This window comes from Choloepus didactylus, chromosome 4 (genome assembly GCF_015220235.1).
Source record: "Choloepus didactylus isolate mChoDid1 chromosome 4, mChoDid1.pri, whole genome shotgun sequence".
Taxonomy (NCBI): Eukaryota; Metazoa; Chordata; class Mammalia; order Pilosa; family Megalonychidae; genus Choloepus; species Choloepus didactylus.
The window spans coordinates 190,096,841-190,108,436 of NC_051310.1; the positions used below are offsets into that span (position 1 = coordinate 190,096,841).

Consider the following 11,596-nt stretch of genomic DNA (forward strand, 5'->3'; position numbering starts at 1 on the left):
CAACAAGGAAATGGAGATGTTGAATTTTATGATAAATGAACTAGACTTGACAGATATTTTTTGATCACTGTACCTCACAACAGCAGGATATACATTCTTCTCAAGAGCTCAAGGAACATTTTTTAGGATAGACCACATGCTGGGTCACAAAGCAAGCAAAACAAATTTAAAAATATTGATATTATAAAAAATGCTCCCTCAGATCATAATGGAATGAAGTTGGAAATAAATAACCAGCAACAGATTGAAAAAATCACAAATATATGGAGACTAAACAATGCATTCTTAGAAAATCAGTGGGTAAAGGTAGAAATTAGAAGAGAAATTAGTAAATACCTCAAGGCAAATGAAAATGAAAACACAACACAAAATATGGGATGTAGTAAAGGTGGTGTTGAAAGGGAAATTTATTGCCTTAAATACATATATTAAATAGAAGAGAGAGCAAAAATTGAGGAATTAACTGTCTACCTGGAAAAAGTAGAGAAATAACAGCAAATAAACCCCAAAGCAAACAGAAGGAAAGAAATAACAAAGATCAGAGCAGAAATAAATGACATGAAGAACAGGAAAACAATAGAATCAACAAAACCAAAAGTTGGTTTTTTGAGAAGATCAACAAAATTGATGGATCCCTAGCTAGGTTAACAGAAAAAAAGAAAGTTGCAAACAATTGTAGTCAGAAATGGGAAAGGAAACGTAACTACTGACCCTGCAGAAATAAATGAGATAATAAGAAGATACTATGGGCAACTATGCACTAATAAACTAGACAACTTGCATGAAATGGACAACTTCCTACAAAAGCAAAAACAACCAAGTTTGACCTAAGAAGAAATAGACAACTTCAACAAACCAATCACGAGCAAAGAGATTGAGTCAGACTTCAAAAGTCTCCCAAAAAAGAAAATCCAGGGACAGATGGCATCACATGTGAATTCTGGCAAGCATTTAAGAAAGAATTAATACCAATCCTGCTCAAACTCTTCCAAAAAAATTGAAGAGGTGGGAAAACTACTGAACTCATTCTATGAAGCAAACATCACCCTAATACCAAAATCAGACAAAGATACTACAAAAAATAAAATTATAGACCAATCTCTTTAATGAATATAGATGCAAAAATCCTCAACAAAATACTCACAAATTGAATCCAGCAGCACATTAAAAGAAATATACACCGTGACCCAGTGGGGTTTATTCCAGGTATGGAAGGTTGTTTCACATAAGAAAATCAATTAATGGAATGGAATAGACTTGAGTGTTCAGTCAAGCCAAATCAACTGGGAGAAAGCAGCCTCTTCAATAAATGGTGTTTGGAGAACTAGATATCCATTTCCAAAAAATGAAAGAGGACTCCTAACTCATACCTCATACAAAAATTAACTCTAATTGGGTCAAAGACCTAAACATAACTGATAAGACCATAAGACCCTTAGAAGAAAACATAGGGCACTGTCTTAAAGATATTGTGATACAAAGTGGTTTCCTAGACCATACACCCAAAGTGCAAGCAACCAAAGAGCAAATAGATAAATGAGATCTCCCCCAAATCAAACACTTTTGTATATCAAAGGACTTTGTTAGAAAAGTAAAAAGGCAGCCTGCACAATGGGAGACAATATTTGGAATCCACATATCAGATAAGGTTTAATATCCCAAATATATAAAGCAATCCTACAGCTCAGCAACAGAAAGACAAACAACCCAATTAAAAAACTGGCAAAAGACATGGACAGACACTTTTCTGAAGAGGAAATACAAATGTTTCAAAAATGTGTGAAAAAAATGCTCAACTTCACCGGCTATTAGAGAAATGCAAATCAAAACCACAATGAAATACAATCTCACACCTACCAGAATAGCCATTATCCAAAAACACAGAAAATGACAAGTGCTGGATAGGATGTGGAGAAAGAGGCACACTTATTCATTGCTGGTGGGGATGTAGAATGGTGCAATGACTCTGGAAGACAGTGTGGCAGTTCCTCAGGAAGCTAAGTATAGATCTGCCATATGAGTCAGATATTCCATTGCTAGATAAACACTGAAAAGAACTGAAAACTAAGGCACAAAGAGACATTTGTAAACCAATGTTTATTGCATTATTCATGATTTCCAAGAGGTGGAATCAGCCCAAATGTCCATCAATGGATGAGTGGATAAACAAACTGTGGCATATATATGTGATGGAATATTATGCAGCTGTAAAACTGAACAAAGACATGGAACATATAATAATGTGGATGAACCTTCTGGACATTATGTTGAGTGAAGTTAGCCCAAAACAAAAGGACAAAAACTGTAGGGTCTCACTAATATGAACTAAAACTAATGAGCAAATTTTGAGAGTTAAAAGCTGATAACACAGGATACCAGGAGATAGAAAGAAGTTAGAGATAAGGCATTTGATGCTGAAGGACTACAGAAATGGTCAGAAGGATTGATTGTATAGATCCAGGAAATATATTGCATAATACTGTGTAATGGTAGCACATTGTAAGTACATGGAACAAAGATGTCTGTGAGTAAAACTGAATGAGGTGAGATAGAGAAATGTATGACATCAGAGGTAAAGATGGATGATGAAGACTGGGACTGCATAACTTCACAAAAACCGAGTGGCCAATGACTGTTGCTAAATGTACAAATATAAAAATTTTCTCACATGTGGGACAATAAATGAATGTCAACCACGCAGAGTGTTGAAAAAGGGATGGTATTTGGGAAAACATATATTCAAAGCAAACGAGTCAATGGTCAACAGTAACATTCCAATATGCTTCCATTAGCTGTAACAAAGGCAACATACAAAAGTTAAATGTGTATGAGAGGAGGATATAAGGGAGGGATACAGGATTCTTGGTAGCAGTATTGTTTTTTGTCCTATTATATTACATTGTATGACATTTTTAATTTTCTTTGTATTATCATTTTTATTATTCACCCGAAAAACTTTTTCATAATAATCAGTTAGTTCAACTACTGACTGTGGAGATCAATGTACAACTATGTTATGATGCTATGAACAACAGCTTGTACACTGTGGATGGCTGTATGTTATGTGAATATATCTCTATAAGATTGCAGGAAAAATAAAATTAGAGGTAGAAGAGCTGGAGAAAACATGCAGAGATGGATGTACCTATTTACTGTTGATGAGGAGGCAGAATGGTGTAACATTCTGGAGGTCACTGTGGTGGCTCCACAAGAAGCTAAATATGTGCTGCCATAAGGTCCTACAACCTCCTCATGTGGTATGTATTTGGAAGACCTGAGAGCAGAGACATGAATGGACACTTGCACACTGGTGTTTATGGAGGCAATATTCATGATTTGCAATGGGTGGAGGTGGCCTAAGTGTACACTGAATGAGGAACAGAGTAGGTAACTGTGGTGTATGCATACAATGGAATATTTAGCAATTATGAGAAGGAGTGAAGCTGAGACATACAATGAGGTGAATGGATCCTCTAGACAGCATGTTGAGTGAAGTACATCAGAAAACAAGGCAAACAATATAATGCCTCACCAATACATACTACCTACATGGTGTAAACTCAGAATTGAATCTTAGGGCACAGCCTAACAAGGAAATGATTATTCTAATGGTCCCTAGATTGTAAGCTCTTACAGTAGTCTAACCTATTCCTGAATTGTAATGGCTATCTCCAAACTCTGAGATGTTGATCCCTTAATGTATAACCTGATTGGTCTCTGGAACATTGGGTATATGTATGGCAAATGAAACTCAGAGCTAGAGCTTGGCAGATATGAATGTCAGTATTAACACATGCAGCAACTGTTAAAAAATAATCTGAAAAAGAGCCGAGACTTCAACTAGAGATATGAATGAAGCAGATTTGGTTAAGACTAGGGAAAATTGGGCCAAAGGGTAAAGGTTGAAACTGACTGTTTTCAAACTTCAACTTCCATGTGAAACCAAGGGAAGAGATGTTTATTTGGTGTAGGCTCTATATTTTCTAAATGATATAAATTTTACAGTCAGTTTTTTAAACACTACAATTTCATGGAACTTTGAACAGGAAGTGAGCTATTGTAGATCTGTATAGATTAGAATGAAATAGCAACACATCCTAAAGAAATTTGAGTGGAGAATAAAAATATGTACTCAGGGGCCCCCTGAAGAGCTGGGGCGGGGGATGCAGAGGTATTGGACTTCCTCACCTGGATTGTTGCTGATGTTCTCACAAACTTTGGGGATTGAAGGTTTGATGTGCTGAGCCCTCTGTCTTGGTCCTGGCCCCTATGAAGCTTGTTGCAGCAAGGAGAGGCTAAACCTGCTTATAATTGTGCCTAAGAGTCTTCTGGTGACTGCCTCTTTTTTGCTCAGATGTGTCCCTCTCTCTCTAACTAAACCACCTTGGTGGGTGGTCTTTCTGTCCTCCCCCATATGTGGGACCTGACTCACAGGGGTATAAATCTCCCTGGAAATGCAAGATATGACCCATGGAGATGAATCTGGACCAAGCATCATGGGTTTGAGAACATGTTCTTGACCAAAAGTGAGATGCAAAATGATATGAAATAAAGCTTCAGTGGCTGAGAGATTTTAAATGGAGTTGAGAGGTCACTCTGGTGGACATTCTTACACACAATATAAATAACACTTTTTAAGTTTTAATATATTGGAATACCAAGAAGTAAATACCTGAAACTACCAAACTCCAACCCAGTAGCCTTGATTCTTGAAGATGTTTGTAAAACAATGTAACTTACAAGGGGTGACAGTGTGATTGTGAAAACTTTGAGATCATAATCCCTTTATCCAGTAAATGGATGGATGAGTAGAAAAATGGGGACAAACCCTAAATGAAAAATATTGTAGGATGGTGGCATGATTTGGGTGTTCCTTTTATTTTTATTTTCATTCTGATTCTGATTCTTTCTGGTGTAAGGAAAATGTTCAAAAATTGATTGGGGTAATGAATGCATAAAGGTAAGATGGTACTCTGAACAGTTGATTGTACACCATGGATGATTGTATAGTATGTGAATATATCTCAATAAAACTTAATTTAAAAAACTCAACAAACCAAAACAGAAACAAAATGAAACGAAATAACCAGGGGAGACACAGAATCAGGAGAAATTAATCAAGGAAGTCCATACAAATTTCCAAATCAATATCAATGGGTTGGCTAAAGACAAAAAAGGAAAGAAAAATATTTTAGAAGAACATAAAGAAGAATTTGAAAGAATAAATGAAAAAATAGTAGATCTTATGGAAGTAAAAGTTACTGTAGATCAAATTAAAATATACTAGAGAAACACAACAGTAGATCTGAAGAAGCAGAATAAAGAACAAGTGAATTATAGGTCATAGCAATTGAATACAATGCACAAAAGAACAGATGGAAGATGCTCAAAAATTTTAAATCAATCTCAGTGAAATGATGGACAACATGAAGCACAGATATCTAAGAATCATTGATGTCCCTGAAGAGGAGGAGAAAACTAAAGGGCCAGGAAGAGTATTTGAGAACATAATTGGGGAAAAGTTCCTAACCCTTAGAAACAACATAAATATGCAAATTAAAGATCCCCAACAAACACCAAATAGAAGAAATACAAATAGACCAACTTCAAGACATATACTAATCAGATTGCCAAATGCTGAAGAGGAGAAAGTTCTCAAAGCAGCAATAGAGAAACAATTCACCACATACAAGGCAAACCACATAAAACTAAGTTCTTCTACTCAGGTGTCACCTTTGAGGTGAAAAGTCAGTGGTGTAACATATTTAGGATTTTGAAAGGGAAAAATTTCCAGCCAAGAATTCTTTATCCAACAATGTTCTCCTTCAAAATTGAGGGAGAGTTTAAAATTTTCACATGCAGAAAAAATTCTGGGGGAATTGGTTAAGAAGAGACATTCCCAGCATGAAATCCTAAAGGGAGCTCTACAAGCTGAGAAAAAGTTGAAGGAGAGTTGATTTCTGGAAGAGGGCACAGTACTGAAATGTATTAGTAAGGGTAACAAAGAAAGAGAGAGAGGGAATATTAGATCTCACAACTGAAATCAATGGATCAATGGCTAGTTCAAGAAAGGGCTTCACAGTAATAACTGTAAATGTGAATGGATAAAACTTCCCAATTAAAAGATTCAGACAGGCAGAATGGATTAAAGTGTAAGACTCATCAATATGCTATTTAAAATAGACTCATACAAGACCCACTGACAAAAAGATTGAAAGGGAAAGGATGCAGAAAAATATCCCATGCATGATGCAACCAAAAGAAAGCAAGGGTAGCTACACTAATATCAGACTAAAGAGACCTTAAATGCAAAGATGTCAGTGGAAGCAAAGAAGAACAGAATATATTAATAAAGGGATAATTCACCAAGAAGAAATAATCATAAATGCTTGTGCATCCAATCAAGGAGCTCCAAAGTACATGTGATAAACTTTGGCTAAACAGAAGGAAGCAATAGTCCTTTCTACAATAATTGTGGAAGACCTCAATATACCCTTCTTTTTATAGATAGAACTACAGAGGACCAATAAAAACATTGAGAATATAAACAATGTGATAAATGAATCAGACTTAACAGGCACATATAGATCATTACATCACAAATTACCAAGATATACATTCTTCTTTAGTGCTCAGGAAGTTCCCCAGGATAGGCAATATACTGGTTCAAAGAATGTCTTAATAAATTTAAAAAGGTTGAAATTTTCAAAGCATATCATCTGACCATAAAGGAATGCAAATAGAAATTGATAACACAAAAGAAAAAGTTCATTCATAAAAATATGGAGATCATTCACAACACACAAAGATCATTCATGACACAATCCTAAATAAACAGTGGGTCAAAGAAGAAATTGGAAGATAAATCAATAAATATCTATAGATGAATGAAAATGAGTATGAAACATACCAAAACCTATGCTGTAAAGGAAGTACTGAGAAGGAAATTTATAGCTCCAAATTCATACAACAAACTAAGCCTAAAGCAAATAGAAAAAAAAAAAACAAATAAATTTTAAAGCAGAAATGAATGGTCTGGAGTAAAATAATGGAGGGGATAAATAAAACCAAACATTGGTTCTTTAAGAAGATCACAATATTGAGAATCCCTTAGTCAGTCAATGTCAAAAAGAGAGAATATACAAACAAAATCAGAAATGAGTGGGGTCATTGCTATGGATACAGAACTAAAGAAAACTAGTAAGAAGATAATGTGAACAAAGGTATGCCAACAATCTAGACAACTTAGAGGAAATACACAATTTTCTGGAAACACAATAACAACCTAGACTGACTCAAGAAAAAAATAGACAACCTAAACATACACATCACAAGTAAAGAGATCCAATAAGTCATCAAAAATCTTCCTAAAAAGAAAAAAGTCCAGGGCCAGATGGCTTTTAAGGGGAATTTCACCAAACTTTCCAAAAAGAAATAACACCATTCCTGCTCAAACTGTTTCAAAAATTGAAGAAAAGGAAACACCAACAGTGCTGGTTTGAATGTATTATGTACCCCAGAAAAAGCTATATTCTTTGATGCAATCTTGTGGGGCAACTGCTTTAGTGCTGATTAGATTGGAATCCTTTGAGTTTGCATGAAAATGTGACCCACCCAACAGTAGGTGATAACTCTGATGACATAATTTCCATGGAGGAATGGCCCCACACATGCAGCATGGGTCTTGATTACTGGAACACTATATAAGCCCAGACAGAAAGAGTGAACTTGCTACAGCCAAGAGGGACACTTGAACGATGCACAGAAGCTGAGAGAGTAGCTGCAGATGAGAGAGAGTTTGACAACAGCTATTGAAAGCAGACTCTTACTCTGGGGAAGCTAAAAGAGGACAAACACCCCAAGAGCAACTAACAGTGAAATTTTTGAGCAACTGCAAACCAGAGAGGAATGTCCTGGGAGAAAGCCATTTTGAAATCAGAACTTCGGAGCAGATGCCAGCCACATGCCTTCCCAGCTAACAGAGGTTTTCTGGACACCATTGGTAATCCTCCAGTGAAGGTACTCAATTGCTGATATGTTACCTTGAACACTTTATGGCCTTAACTGTGTAACCAAATAAAGACCCTTTTATAAAATCCAATCCATCTCTGGTATTTTGCATTCTGGCAGCATTAGCAGACTAGAACACCTAGTATCTCACACTATGAAGCTAATGTCATGCTAATACAAAAATCAGGTAAAGATACTACAAGAAAGAAAATTACAGGCTAATCTGTGTAATGAATATCGATGCAAAAATTCTCAAAAAACTTGAATATCAAATCTAAAGACACATTTAAAGAATCATACACACCCATGTGTGGTTAATTACAGGCATACAAGGGTGGTTCTACATAAGAAAATCAATGTAATATAACACATTAAAAAATAAGGGAATGTTCAAAATGATAATTTTGAAAGAAGTTTAAAAATCATTCAACAAATCAGTCCCTCTTCAATAAAAATACTTCAAAAGCTAAGAATTGATGTAAACTTCCTTAATATGATAAATGGCATAAAAAAACCTGACAACCAACATAATACTCAATGGTGAGAGACTGAAAGCCTTTCCCATAAAATCAGAAAAAAGGCAAGGATGCCCAGAGTCACTACTACTATGCAACATCATCCTAGAAGTTCTAGGCAGAGCAATTCACCAAGACAAAGAAACAAAAGACATCCAAATTGGAATAGAAGCAAAACAGTCATTATTTGCAAATTATTTGATTGTTCTTGGAAAATCCTGAGAAATGGATGACACAGCTATTTTAGCTAATCAATAATTTCAGCAAGGGGGTGGGATAGAAGATTAATGCACACAAGTCAGTAATGTTCCTATACACAAGAAACGACATAACTGAAGAGACATTCAATAAAAAAATTCTGTTCACCATAGCAACTAATAAAATCAAGTACCTAAGCTTAAATGAAATCAAGGATGTAAACGACCTCTACATAGAAAATTACATAACTTTACTAAAAGAAAGAAAATGGGACCTAAAGAGATGGGAAGATATTCCATGATCACGGATGGGAAAGCTAAACATTGTCAAGATGTCAATTCTACCTAATTATTCTACAGATTAATGCAATTCCAATCAAAATTCCAACAACATACTTTGCAGACTTGGAGAAGCTACTTATGTAGAAGGTTTTCTCAACCCCTGATGCTGGTTTAAGTCTCATCCCTGGGAGTCTTGTCCCACATTGTCAGAGAGATTTATACCCTGGGAATCTTGTCCCAGTTAAGGGAAAAGGCAGAAAGTCCACCTGCCAAATTGGCTTAGAGAGAGAGGCCAACAATAAGTTTTCTCTGGGAGTTATTCTTAGGCACAATTATAAGTAGTCTTAGCCTCTCCTTTGCAATAACAAGCTTCACAAGGGCAAACTCCAAGATAAAGGGATTGGCTTTCTAAATTGGTAGGACCCAATGCTTGTGAAAATATCAGGAATGCCCCAGGTGGGAAATCTTAATATTTACACATTTTTCTCCAGTCCCTCAAGAAGGTTTTGAATATACATTTTCATTCTCTGCCCAAATTACTATTGGATGTAACACGGCTTCACACTCACCTGTACAAAATAACCAGCTCTCACTTTCTATTCAAAGTTCCATGTAATTATGGTGTTAGAATAAACTGACTACACAAGATAAACTATATAGTGTGCTACAGAAAATACAGATTTTTCACCAAATAAATACTTCTTCCTTTGGTCTCACAGAGAAGTTGAAGTTTTAAAACACTGTCAATATTTTACTTTACACTTTAGTCTTATTTGCCTTAATCCTAAATGAATCAGCTTCATTCATAGCTCTAATTGAAGTCTGAATTACTTTTTGTCTTTTTTTTAACAGTTGCCATATTGACTAATACTGATATTCATAGCTCTGAGTCTCAGGTGATACCATTCTTTTTGATAGATAAAAAATGAAGAGAGAGAATTCTAGAAATTAAGCAGATATCAGATTTTTTCTATATACTGATAAGAGTATCAAGATTTTGATATTACAGAATTTAACCTCTGTTACTGACAAGCAAATTTCTAAACTTGAGAGAAAGGATCCATTTATAGAGTTAATGTTGCCCAGATTAAGAGTTTCTGTAAGGTGTGCTTTATGTCCTTGTTTCTAAGACTATAGATAAAGGGGTTCAGCATGGGAGTGACCACTGTGTACATCAGTGAAGCTATTATGCTTGCCCTTGAGTTTTGGGTAGTAGCAGAACTAAGATACACTCCAAGACCTGTACCATAAAACAAAGAAACTACTGAGAGGTGAGATCCACAAGTGGAAAATGCTTTATACTTGCCTGCAGCTGATGAAATTCTTAAAATGGAGAATACAATCTTTGAGTAAGAGAAAAGGATCCCAGTGAGTGGAATAACACCCACAATTACAGTTACAAAATACATCAATAAGTCATTAATGTACACATCAGAGCAAGCAAGTTGGACTACCTGATTCAGATCACAATAGAAGTGTGGAATTTCCAAGTCACCACAAAAAGTCAATTGCAAAACCATTAAGACATGTAAAAGAGAGACAAGAATACTCAATAACCATGATGCCAGAAGCAGGAGACCACAGAGCTGGGGGTTCATGATGATCATATAATGCAGGGGGTGACAGATGGCCACAAAGCGGTCATAGGCCATCACAGTCAGAAGGAAGTTGTCTAATCCTACAAAAAGCATGAAAAAATACATCTGGGTGAGGCAATTTTCATAAGTAATGTTTTTGCTCTCTGTCTGGATGTTCATAAGCATCTTTGGGACAGTGGTGGAGGTGAAAACAATATCTGTAAAAGACAAATTAGAGAGGAAGAAGTACATGGGCATTTGGAGGTGGGAGTCAGAGATGATGGCCAGGATGATAAGCAGATTCCCAATGAAAGTTACCAGATACATCATCAGGAACAGCCCATAGAGGAGGGGTAGCACTTCAGTATCTTCTGAGAGGCCAAGAAGGATAAATTCTGAAATACGTGTTTGATTTTCTTGTTCCATGTAGCTGATGAAACTGCTTGAAAAGAGCCCAGAGCAAAGTAAATTTATAAACAAAAAGTGATCAGCAAATTAGCATAAATTCTATAGTTAATATTATAAACACATTAAATTACTTAGTTCCTATTGGTTATATATCAATCTAGAGCACTTTACCTGAAAATGTCAGGAAAACCTATGCTTGTGCTTCTCCTTTATTGTATTGCTGACTAGCTATCCCATCCATAATTGTAAATATCTTCCCAGAGCAGAACTTTCAAGTACAATTGGCCTTAGACTATACATTTTTTCATCACTTTGACTACTCATTTTGCACAATGTGATGAAAAATTTGGGGTCATGGATATTGGTGATGGTAGCACAATATTTTGAATGTAATAAAATATTTCCAAATTGTACATTTGATAATGGTTAAAATGAGAAATTTTGAATTGTATGTAGATTACTACAATAAAAAGTTAAAATTAAATAAATTATTCTGTCTTCATTGATAGGAAGACTCAATAGAGTTAATATGCCATTTCATCTCAAAATGATCTATACATTCAACTCAATCACATTCAAAATCACAGAAAGTTACTTTGTGGATACT

At 35.5% G+C, this 11,596-nt stretch overlaps 1 protein-coding gene across 1 annotated transcript; it reads right to left on the reverse strand.

The window, feature by feature from the left end:
* Positions 1–6,104: 6,104 nt before the first annotated feature.
* On the reverse strand, positions 6,105–11,007 carry LOC119530822 (olfactory receptor 7A10-like; the record flags this gene model as incomplete). The annotated part of the gene is made up of 2 exons (XM_037831569.1): positions 10,099–11,007; positions 6,105–6,122 (listed from the first exon to the last, which is right to left on the reverse strand). Coding segments are annotated over exons 1-2 (927 nt in total), but the record flags the coding sequence as incomplete, so codon positions are not given.
* Between the last annotated feature and the right edge of the window lie 589 nt (positions 11,008–11,596).